General features: G+C 39.9%; 1 protein-coding gene across 6 annotated transcripts in view; it reads right to left on the reverse strand.

Annotated features, from left to right (window-relative positions):
• FMNL1 (formin like 1) overlaps nucleotides 1–12,581 on the reverse strand; it is a 1,099,995-nt gene that overhangs the window by 171,508 nt on the left and 915,906 nt on the right. For 4 of the 6 annotated variants that reach the window (XM_044055136.1, XM_044055133.1, XM_044055139.1 and 1 more), the window contains exon 16: nucleotides 11,383–11,481. The exons of 1 other annotated variant lie outside the window; for it this stretch is intronic. In XM_044055136.1, coding sequence (XP_043911071.1) covers nucleotides 11,383–11,481 — 99 coding nt within the window. The remainder of the gene's footprint in view (nucleotides 1–11,382; nucleotides 11,482–12,581) is intronic. One more of the 6 variants, XM_044055134.1, reaches the window with a different exon arrangement.

Raw genomic sequence — 12,581 nt, forward strand, 5'->3', positions numbered from 1 at the left:
TTAGAGGATGTGTGTATTACTGCTTGCAATTTTCCTGATAGTCGGCCATCTGCTGTTAAACAGGGACATAGGATGTATAATGTTCTGCAGTTTTTCAAGTTTTTATTCACTGTTCCCAAACCTGACCCAGCAGCTATAGTTTTAGTTAATCCAAATGCTACTAAACACTTAATTTGAATCCTACTTTTTCTAATAAGGATGGGAAAATTATTGATAATTATGGGAAAAGTGTATGCTTTTACAACTTTGATTTTCAGAATTTTGAACTGTCAGGCTCATATTTTAAAGTTTGTGATAAGTGTGAAAGTATGATAAATGTTTTATCTGCAGTTTCTTGTTGTGAGGAGAAATCTACTTTACATAATTTAGTTTCTTCTATTGCACAGGCAGTCACCACTCATTGTATACATGTGGGTATGCCTTGTTGATAATTCTTCCAGGGCTATGGTGACTGTTATTGTTCTGAGGAGGTTTACATGAATGTATTTTCAGAACCTTCCAGATGATGTTAAAAATGAGACATTAAATTCCCCTTTGGATAGTGATTTAGTTTTTGGTCCTCTGTTGCAGAGGTGATCAAAATGCGTGATGAAAGGGGTAAGTTGTGACAGGAAGTCTCTAAGATTTTTTAGCTCTTCTTTTCAAATTTTCTAGGGGATTCTCTAACTCCTTATCTAGTTTTGGCAAAAAGCAGAATAAACAGTCTGAACAAAATGCAGCTTAACATACATGCAAAAATAAATGGCAAGGGGGTTCCAAAAAGAAGCCTGGAGCTGCCCAAACGACTACTAAATTCACCTTGAGTTCCACTCCCACCCTGGCCCTTTTTTTCTTCCAGAAAATCTGAATCTCCCTTTTTCTGTTTGGCAAGAGATAATTTCAGACAAATTGGTTCTGAAGGTCATTCATCAAGTTTTGCAGATGGCAGTGGGAGGAAATTCCTCCTTCCTAGGGGATCATTCCTCATTCTCCAGAGGCTGTTCTTAGTGCCAAAGAAAGAAAGTGCTCGGGACCAGTTCTTGATATTTCTTTCCAAAACCTGTTAGTGATAGTGCCCAAATTCAGCATGATGTCACTTCATAACCTATCACCTCTTCTTCGTCTTTCAAGTTTCCTAGTAATACTAAACTTAAAAATGATTATCATCACATCCCTATTCATCCAGTCTTCAGACATTTCTTAACGTTTTGTGTGTCTGGATCACATTATCAGTTCTCTGCCTTACCCTTTGGACTATCCACTGCACCAAGAGTATTCACAAAGTGTCTAGCTCCAGTTATACCTGATTGCAGACTACAGGGAATCCACATTTTACATATTTAGATGCATTGCTTATCTTTACAGTCTTTTCCAAAGTGTCAATAATCTCTTACTTGGTTGAGAGATCTCTTACAGAAGCTGGGATTCCTAGCGAACATTCAAAAATCTTTCTTGACTCCTTCACACAGGATTATGTTCCTGAGATGTCAACTAGACACCTCAGTTTGAAGAACTTTCTTCCACAGGAAAAAAAAAAACAGATATATATCTAGATATATTTCCAAAACTTTCCACTCAAACTTTGATCACTGTAAGGGAATACCTCAGGATTTTGTGTCTCTTGGCTTGTATGATTCTCATGATACCCCTGGCAAGACTCCACATAAGAAAGATATGGTGGTCTCTTTGGCCCCTGCACCAGCACCCTTTGTCTTTTTAAATATTAGTGCTGAGGTTTGTCAGAAGAGAAATAACTTGCTGAAGACAACACATATCTTTAAATCCAGGTCTCCCCTTCTCCCCCTCATGTACCAAAGCAGTCAGTCAGTCATCACAGACACCTTGGACTTGCTTGGGGAGCAGTTGCAGGAGTCATAAAAGTGCAGCGTGCATGGGACACCAAGGACAGATGTAAGCACATATCAAGGCAATGTTTGCCTTGATAAAAGCACTCAACTCTCTGAATCATCACTGGTCCCTTGGACCTCTGAGTTGTTACAGACTATATCGCAGTCATGTAGTACATGAACAAGCAGGGGGAACCAGGTTGTACCCTCTTTACAGACTTGCAGTGTTAGCTTGGGACATAGCTTAACAGTACAGTCTCACTCTACAGGCATCCTACATTCTGTCAGAGCAAAACTGTGTGGCAGACAAGCAGAGCAGGACCAGGTGAGACCCTCATGAATGGAAACTAGATTAAGGAATCTTCCAAGACTTGATCCATCCACCTATGAGGAGTTCCTCAACTAGGATATAACCTGTATAGCTAATGCTATTGCAGCAGTGATCATTGAAAAATCTACTGCTATGGTAAGTTACAATTGTACTCTTCCTGCACTCAATAAATAAGAAAATATGTAAGTTAAGTGTTTATACAAGGTAAAACATTCAAAATGTTATTTATTTAGCCTAGTGTAAGAGATATGTATCATAAACATCATTCTGAGAATAAAAGAAAGATTATAACTAAAGTCATATACAAGCATATGACAGAGAATAGTCCTGCACATGAATTTGTGTTCAGTGTTTTATAAATTGTGATTTCTGATAACAGAATTAGTGACTTATTAACTGCAACAGAACTACGTGAATATAGGTGCATATTAAAGGCTGAAAAACACCCAGGATTAAATGGATATCTAAGCTTGAAAACTATTTTAATGAACGGTGGCTTTAAGAATTAACTACATGTCCCTTGAGTTATTCTGTTGTTATTGTTGTTACTGTTATTTGTATGCACCTTTGTATCTGTGCTGCTTTATAGCACTGGTTAAAGCACTATCAGGGTGAAAGCTTGGGTTACTGAGTAGCTGTCTTAATTAACTTTAATTTTTTGTGCTGAGCCTTTTTGTTTTTTTTGCTTCTGTGTGCTTGTTCCATTTCCTCTGATAATGAGGCTAACACAGAAAGCCAGCCTGCAAGTGGCAGAACTGCTGCTCACAGCTCTCTGTTGGTGCTGACAGACTTGCTTTCCTCTTCTTCAACCCCTTCCTCCACACAGACCTATAAGTCTTAGAACATTGTCTCATACTTCAGGGCAGTCTCACTAAAGCCTTCATATGGGGTCTATATCACATAGTCGAAGTTTTATAACTTTGAACACAAAGTGTATGAACCATTCCGTTCAAAGTTACAAAATTTCGACAATGAATAAAAAAAAAAAAAAGGAAGGAAAAACAAAATAAACTATTGTAAGCAGGGGGCAAGCCCCCTGCAACCCCCATGTTGGGGGCTGCACCCCCCACTACTTAAATATACCAACTCCGAGATTGCACCTCATTCAACAGAATGGAAACCTCCCCTTATGGAAATTTCCATTGAAATGCTCATACAAGTTCGAACTTATGGTCTTGACCATATAAGGTTCGAACTACAAGTTTGACTATGTGATAGGAAACCTTCATATTCTTATCAAGCAAACAGTGTAATTGCTGCAGTTCCGGTGATTGCATATGACCTTGGATTCCCTGATAGGGTAGCTTCATAATTACATCCGCTCAAAGTCTTTCTACCCAAAAGGCTTACTGGGACAAAGGAATTTATTTCTTATGTTGGACAGCATGTAGTAATTCAGACCATTTCACAACCTTTATCCAGAGAGTTCCTAATTACTCAGAAGAAAGTACAGTTGTGTTACATTTGCCATAATTATAGATGTTTGAGTAGATCAGTGTTGCAGTAGTTATTCTTGGGTCTTCCTGCAATGCAGAAGCCCATGACCATCCAGATTTACAGAGTCTTTGCATCATCTATAGCTTTTGGATATCCAAGAACCAATGTCCAGATAAGAGGGGAGTCCAGCAGTGCCATCTTCAGGTCTTTCTAGGTTGTGTACAATCTGATGCCTGAAGACAACACAACTTTTCCACTTGTCAAAGTTTTAGAGAGAAAAAGAAGATTTTTAACCATGAACTTGGTGTAAATAGGGGATGATGATGGATGAGAGATACCTGGCCAGAAAATCCTCAGGAATGGGGGAGCAACCAGCAGACAGAGGGGTAGGAGAGAGAGAGTGTTTGTACTATAACATTGATCTACTTAAACATCTACAATTATAATTGTACCACAACTGTACTATGTTATTTACAGTCATTGCTGTAGTACTGATTTTTGGGAGGACTCCAGAACTACAGATTTGGTAGTAGGCTGTCTGGTGGCCCCTGGAACAGCAGGTACTGTAGGACAGCAGTAGCAAATCCTGCCCTTGCCCTGGAAACATTGTTTAAATTGTTGTGATTGGTGAAGGCATGGATAGAGGACCAAGTGGCACCTTTCAAATTGGCCTGTGTAGGGACACCTTTATGGAAGGCAGTGGTGGCTGCCTTGTGTCTTGTGGAGTGTGCCCTGACTTGGGCTGGTAATGACTTACCACGAGGAGTAACAGAAAGTAAAGCAATTGGCGATCCATTTAGAAACAGTTCTGCAAAGGCCACTTGCAGTTGTTCTGCTCTATTTGAGAACTTTGTTCTGTTCAGAAAAATATCTGATCTGTCAGTGCACATCCAGGGAATCTAGGATTTGTTCAGCTTTATTTTGTAAGTTGGGAAAGAACACTGGCAGGTGAATAGCTTAATTCAAATAAAGTTCTGATACTACCTTGGGTATAAAGGAGGGGTTGATTCTATGGGTACCCTGTCCCTGTAGAAAACAATGAAAGGTTCTTTGCACATGAGCGCTTGTAGTTATGAGAATTGCCTGGCTGAGGTGATAGGCATCAGCAGGGTGGTCTTCAATCTAAGCATGTATAAAGGAGCAGAAGCTGCGGACTCATGGGATGGCAAAGTTAGCGTTTCTAGAACATAGTTTAAGTACAAAGAAGGGACTAAGTTTCCCTGGGGAGGTCTTACATGTATAACCCATTTTAAGTGTTAAGTGGGGTAAGAATAAACAGGGAGGTAAAGGGGGAGGGCAGCACAAATGGCAGAATGAAGCATCGTGATACTGAAATAAGAAAGGCCCTGATTAAATAACCTGGAAAGATATTACAGCACTAGACTTATGTCCTCATACCTTTATGCCCTCATTGGGAGGCATGATACTTTTGATCTGCCACCAAGAAGAAATACATTTATATTTTGGTAAGTATGATTTTCTGCTAGCAGGTTTTTTTTGCTTCTCTCAGGATAGATGTCATTTCAAATGAGTACTTTGCATTTTTGGAGTTAGAATCCAATCCTCCATGCTATTAGTTTGAGAGTAGGCAGGTGAGGACATATGACAGACCCCCTTTGTTGGGTGAATAGATATATCCTTGGAGGCAGAATGTGGGATCTCCCTCCACAGAGAGTCAAGAGGAGGGAGAACCAGTGGTTGGACAGAAGGGGAAAATGAATATCATGCTCAGTCTGTCTGATTTCACTTTTATCAGTACCCTGAGGATCAGAGGTAAAGGAGGAAAGGCATATGAGAAGAGGCCTGACAATTTGAAGGAGAAGGTGTCCATCCTTTATGTCACTGTCTGCTGGGTTCTTGAACAGAGACATTGTAATCACCTGTTTTGAGGAGAGGCAACGAGATCTCTGCTGGTGTGTCCCCACTGATAGATGAGGTCCAGGAAGATCTGTCTCTCTGTCTTTCTATTTCTTTCTCTCATCAGTGTCCATTCATTGAGTTCCAGAAGGTCCCTGCTCAAAGAATCTGCTATGGTGTTATTCTGGCATGGGATGTAGGATGCTGTAAGTGTCAGTTGCAATTCTTGTGCCAACAGCCAAATCTTTATTGCTAGACTGCACTGGGGGTTAGTGTGTGCTCCCCCTTTCTAATTTATGTGCCCAACAGCTGTGGTGTTATCTGTCCAAATCTGCATTGCTCCTACAGACAGATTGTTTTGAATGGTTTCCATCATTAGAAACACAGCCAGCAACTCTCTCTGGTTTATGTGAAGCTTCCTTTGCTCTGGGATCCAGATACCCTGCACCTTCAGGAGTCTTAAGCATGCGCCCCAGGCTATCTCAGAACTGTTTGTGGTGATTGCCTTGCCTGACTCTGGTACAGAGAAGACTGGCCATGTATTCTGCATGACCGTGTCTGTTATAAATCAGGATGTCACGTATCCCGAGGCTCTTAGATATTCCCTTGCAGACATTGTCTGCTTTTCCCACAGACTGTGAAGATAGTTTCCCAGAAAGCAAACCTTGTTTTGGGGTAGGAAGGCCTTTTGCTGTACCAAATATATCAATGTACCAGAAAGATTGTTCTTCTCTTATGCTGAAGTTGTGACTTTCAAAGGTTAAGGCTGAGACCTACCTTCTAAAAGCAATCCATAGTAACATTTTCCCTGGATAAAGCAGTAATAAAAGTAAGGTTAGTTGTGTATGTCTAATGTTTTGCAATGGGCTATAACAGGAGATATGCATTTGGTGAAAACTCTGGGAGCAGTGGATAAGCCAAATTGAAAAGCACAGAATTGGTATTGCAAATCTGCTGCTACAAACCAAAGGTATCTCCTGTGCCTCTTTGCAATAAAAATGTGACAATAGGCATCCTTCAGATCTGGTGTAACAATGTAGGCTCCTAGAAAGATCATGGATGACAGTAGGGTTAATATTTTGAATCTGGGAATATGTAGAAACCTCTTTAACTTTGGCAGGTCTAAGACTGGTCTCCAGGTGCCTTCCTTTCTTGAGACAAGAAAGATCCTAGAGTAGAATTCTGTTGCTTCCTCTCCACAACAGACTGGTTGAATGGACCCTTTTTCAAGGAGTTCTTGCAAAATAGGAGGGAGAAGACCCTCTTGGTCTTTTGGGGGCTTTTGTATCCCTGGGAAGGGGGGATTTCTCCTGAACTGAATGAAATGTTCAGGACCCACTGATCCCTAGTGACAAGTTTCCAATGCTGAAGGAAGGAAGGAAGTCTTTGCACTAGGGGGGTGGGGAAAGACATGGGTTCAAGTTAGGGCGTAGGGGTGGGAGCTGTGCATAGTCACAGTTGTTCTCTGAGGGAGGAATAGAATCCTTGGATCCGTCATCTCTAGGTCTTGGTCAACAGACATCTTCTAGATTGCCTTGGACTCTGATTGGGGAGTCCTCCCCTTATCTTGTCTATGAGGCATAGGCAAAGGCTTAGAAGGGTGATTTCTAGTATACCTAGGTGTGCGAGAGAAATAGAATTCTGTCAGGGTTTTGATTTGCTTCCCCTTTTTGTCCAATTCCTTAAAAACTTTCTTTGCTGAGGGCCAGAAGAGATATTCTTTATTCAGTGGAGCATCCAGGAGTTCAGCCTTTACTTGGTCAGAGAGTGACTGCATTCTCAGCCAGGCATGTGTATGAGTGACATAAACCTCAGCTACTGCTGTGCATGATTCATCCAATGCATTATAACCACATTTTACAGAACGTCTGGATACCTGAAGTGCTGCTCCAGCTTTCTCCTGTATATGTGTCAGCCTGTAAGGTCTTAACTGCAATGTCCTCTGCCGTAGTAATGATTTCTGCCTGTAAGGACTCATGTCTTTTAACATGAAAATGGCAGTCGAGAGGGTAATGTGTATATGTCTTTTTCCAAATATGTCTGGCAATCTACTTTCTCTTTCATTAGGTAAGAGGTGTCAAGCTGCACCCTTAGGGGCACCTTTAGTGGATTCAGTGGACACTACTGAAGGATCATTTTGTGAGTTCTTGTAGAGGTGTTTGTGTGTGTCAAGCACTCTATAGAAACAATCTAGTTTACTTGGGGCAGGTGGCAGTGAGTCTGGGTTGAGAAATGTCTTCAAAGACATCATCTAGTACTACATAAACCAGAGGAAGCAAAAGAGGGGGTATCATTTCAGTCAGAATCAGGGTAGGATTGAGTGGGAAAGTGTTCAGAATAAGACGATTCTTCCTCATCCTCAGATCCTGAAGGGCCCAATTCCTCCTGAAAGAAAACATCTCTTCCCCTGTTGCTGGGAGAAGCCTCAGGGTAGTTAGTTGTGTCTGGCTGGTCTCCTCAGATTTCATAAAGGCTATGAACTCCTGGGCTATTTTAAGAATGTCTTGAGTTTCAAACTGTGTAGCAGTGGCTGAAGAGTGGGTAGTAGGCTGAGCCAAGCTGGCTGGTCTCTTAGTTTTAGGCATCTGTTTAGAAAGAGAGGCCTTGTTATGTGGTCAGGTGACCATAGCCTCAGCTCGGATTCTTGATGTTTGTTCATTCACAACAACTGAAGAAGTTAAACTATTTCCCTTGTTAACCAATGCTTGGACATCACAGCAGCTTCAGACACAGTTGTTGTAGGCACTGGATAAACCAAAACTGACTGGTTGCCAAGGAGGACTTTCGAGTGGTCAGACCAGAGGGCTCAAAGGGGCTGTATAAACTCCTCGCTTGATTCTCCAGCTGACTTGAATGTGGATGCAGAATGATCACTGTCATCCACTGAATCCTTTGCCTTCAACTTTTTGGGCAACATAGAGGCTAAAGCCACACAATGAGAAAAAGGGGAAGGAACCAGGTCCAAGGACTTTGGCCCTACTCTTAAGATTCTTAGCTCAAAACCTAGCACATTCCCAACAACAAGAAACATCATATTGAGGTTCCAAACAAAACAGACAAAAGTAATGAAAGTCTTTATTGGGATTTGTTTCCCACACTTCAAGCATTTTTTCCATTTTAAACATTAATCAAAAGAAAATTAAAACATAGTAGTGCATCGGACTGCACAACTAGAAAGAACTGAAGATGGCGCCAACGAACGTCCCTCTTACGCCATGTCATCCGATGTTAATCCTCAGGTATCTGTTGGCTAGGGATGATGCAAAGACTCTGGAAATCAGGCTGGTTGCAGACTTCTACATTGCACGAAGATCCAAAAATCAGTACTGCAATGCTGACTACACAGGGTGAAGTTGCTTATTCATCAGTGTCCACTCAGTAGCCATTTCCAACCACCACCTAAGCCAGGATTATACATCCCTAGGTTAACTCAAAGCCTGCAAAGCTTTTCACCAAAAATGTTTCATCTTTATCCATCTATTGTTTATCCAGCACTCATTTGCCTTTTTTTTTTATGCTATCCTTCATTAGTCGTGAAGTTATCCAGCACTTTCTTGGGATACCTATTTTATGCTTAAAAAGCACTTACTTCCTCCCTTCAATACCAAATACCATCTGGTTTGATTTTTATAGTTTGAAAGATTCTTTTTTTTGTAACTATTATTTCTGCAGGGAGAATATCAGAGCTATAATCACTCTCTGCTAAGCCTCCTTATCTTTTTTCCATAAGGAAAGGGTGTTGCTCAGGACCCGTCCAGACTTCATGCCAAGAGCTGCAATAAAATCTAGTCTACACCAGTGTATAAATCTTTCATTATTTTCTAAGAGTGTACAAATTAATAGGAATATGTCATCCTTGTCTTGGATGTCCATAGGCAGCTGAGATTTTGTGTAAAAAGAACCAAGTCATTTACAAAACAGGGTCAACCTTTGTCTCTTTCACAAACTCGAAATTGGGTATGAAAATATTTTCAGATGGTAAGCCAGATTCATTTCACAAAATGTAACTTGTCATGAAGAGGTTAGTAAAACTACACTTTCCAGGCAGTAAACCAAATGCATTACATTTTGCCATGATAAACATGGTAAAACTCTGTCTGCTCCTTCAAAGACTCACGTTGGTAAGATGGGGCTAGTTCCCCAGCCTTTTTTCTGTAATTCCACATAAACAAGATTTGTGCTGTGACAGATAGGTCTTCCATGAACAGCTTCATAAGGCACTACAAGCTGGACATCCTCACATGGTCTAGGTCCTACTCTGTGGCCATGGTCATCTGTAGCATGTTTTTGCAAAAGTGTCTGTCAAGGAGTTTTTTTATTTAGTGTCTCTGCACTAGTCATTACTAAAGGCAAGTCTCTTATTATCGGATATGAAAGTTATCTACCTGCCATAATAGATCTGTAATAAGAAGGAGCGTGTCCATTAACATTCCCACCTGCGATATCCTACCTTGTGTCTATTTGTTTCATCTTCCTTCTTTTCTCATTTATTTCATTCTTCTTTTCCTGCTTTCACACTGACTGCAGGGGTAGGGTGGTGCATGATGCATTATGGGAAAGAGGGTGTGTCTGATAGCCTGGGAAAGTTTTATTGGCCAAGGAGTTGCAATGTTACCAAAGATGGACCTTCTTCCTATACAGCTGTCATTAAGGTAAATGTATAACTCTGGTTTATATTTTTCCATGGTTCTCACTGCTTTCTTGGCAGTTTTTGATCATGGGATCCTGAATAAGTGACTCTATATCTATGTTCATCTTTTTTCCTCTTTGCTTGAGCAGTTTGCCTCTCACCTTTCAGGACATTCTTAGGGGGTCATTTTCAGGGTTAATTCTTCTGATCATTTTTTACAGTATTCATGATGGCATTTGATATTATCGAAAAAGGATATGCAAGATTAGAGATACCATATGTCGTCACTATGCAGATGATATTTAGCATCACTTCTGCTTTCCTCAGCATTCATGCCTTATTTATTTTACCACTCTAGAAGCCTGATTTGATTCCATCCTGCAACTGATGACTATAGTTACTTAAGCTCAGGATTATGAACACCATTTCTATGTTAGTGTGTGCTACTCAGCTTGTATGTGTGTAATGTATTGTACACTTACCATATCACATCACATATTTTGCAAAGTACATGTAACACACAGATATAATCATGCATTTTTTGTATTGATTGCATTGCACAAACAACATGCTTCAACACAGAAACAACACACTGCACAAGGCATACCACATCACTGCACCAAGACACTGCATGATAACCATGGTCTCATCAAAACAGGGCTTCTGAAACTCCATTAAGGACTGGTGGGTTTTGTCATGTCTACCCTCATTTCACTTTCCTCTAAATACTTCATTTTAACCCAAGTCGAGATGATCTTAACTTGGGATTTTAGTCTTATGTGTTGCTGTCATTTAAGTACAGACACCTGTTGCTTCTAATTTAAGTACCAACTTAGAAGTTAACTAGGCATTTTATTATCTGGGTGGAACATAGAGGTGTGGAGCAAGAAATAAATACTGAAAATAGAACAAGTTGTATCTGTAATAGGGAAAACCATATTTAAAATACTGGAAAGTATCTTAACTTAGGTAAATGTGAACCTTCTGAGTCAAATGAATGCCCTGAAGTATTATGATCCTAAAATGTTTTTACCTTCCTCTTTATAACTTGTCAGCATCATACCTTAAAGCACAGTTAGCCTAACTGCATGTAGTGACAGTTTCAACAATAATATCACATAAAAGGACTTTGTAGGAAGACAAAAAGAATTGCAGAGAGCTCAATAAACCTGCCAGCGACTGAGAATGTGTTCTTACACTTGGTTGACATTTGCATCAAAGAACTTGCTTCAACCACCAGAGCTGCTATTTTTGAGAAGCCCCATTTTGGAATCGTTAATATATTTCACATTCCAGGTTACCTTCATAACTTTCAGTGCTGTCAGAGCGGTTAGAGCTAAGACTGATTTCACGTCGCAACTTGAGCCCAGGTGTTAGTAGTGGCGATGAGGTAAGGTCTGCTAAAGCAAGATGTCAGTGAAGTTGAAGGGTTATTTAAGCACACTGTGATGCTCTGCTTTTCAGTTTACATGTTAAATGATAAATTACATATCTATTTACAAATTTAGTGAACAAAAATAGTACCCAATGTCCCAAAGTGAGCTAGCTTTCAAAGCAACACCATGTTATTGGTGTTACAAATGGTAAACTGTTAGAAAATGGATTTGATTAGCAAACAAAGACAATGTTGTTAATTTCTAAAGAAAAAAAAAACACACAAAAGTAACTGCATTAGAAAATATCTTAACATTCATTGGTTACAAATTTCAGATAACACAATTTTATCTAAAACCATCCATTGGGTGTAGGTATAGTTTGGTGGGTAGCCTCAAGTTTATAGTTGTGAATATTATGAATTATCAGTGGCAGTCAAAAGTATTACATGTTAATGTTTTTTTTTATTTTAATGCTTTAGTTCTGTAAAATTAAGTTTTCCCTTCTTTATTTGTTTCTTAAAGAGAGGTACAGGGTGAGACTTGAACCCCATATGCAGGATTAAACTAGGCTTGCCTTCTTACTGCAAAAAGAGAGTAACACATATTATCTTTAGTTCCATTTGGCTGTCTCAGTTGTAGATGACTTCCTCTACCTTTCTTTTACAGATAATCATCCTTTATGGAGAGGTAATTGCCAGACGTGTATTAAAAACGGTACGGGGAAGTCCTTGCATGTTGACAAACTATGTTCCTGGGCGTAGAGTGTACAGGGAAGGTCAGGCATGCCAAATGACAATATTCCTGAACCTACTGTTTTAGGAGAAGATGCAGGAGGATTCCATAGGAACCATACTGAAATAATCATCTCCATCAATCACAAAACTGATTGCAGAGAATATTGACTGAACACTAGCAAAGCTACAAACATGTATAAGTTATTTTAGAAATGTGGAAGCAGTGACTGAGACAAGAGCTTGAACTGAACAATGAGTTAAAGGAGTTGCTGTCTCATTTATTAAAGAAGATGTGATACTGATATTCCTTTTAGAGTTTATAGAATATAGAAAATGGTTTGAGAAATGAAAACATGCATTTCTGGACCAATTTGAAAGTCAGCCATTGAC

The sequence above is a fragment of the Protopterus annectens genome, chromosome 13.part0 (genome assembly GCF_019279795.1).
Source record: "Protopterus annectens isolate FY-2018-M chromosome 13.part0, PAN1.0, whole genome shotgun sequence".
In the NCBI taxonomy this organism is placed as follows: domain Eukaryota; kingdom Metazoa; phylum Chordata; order Ceratodontiformes; family Protopteridae; genus Protopterus; species Protopterus annectens.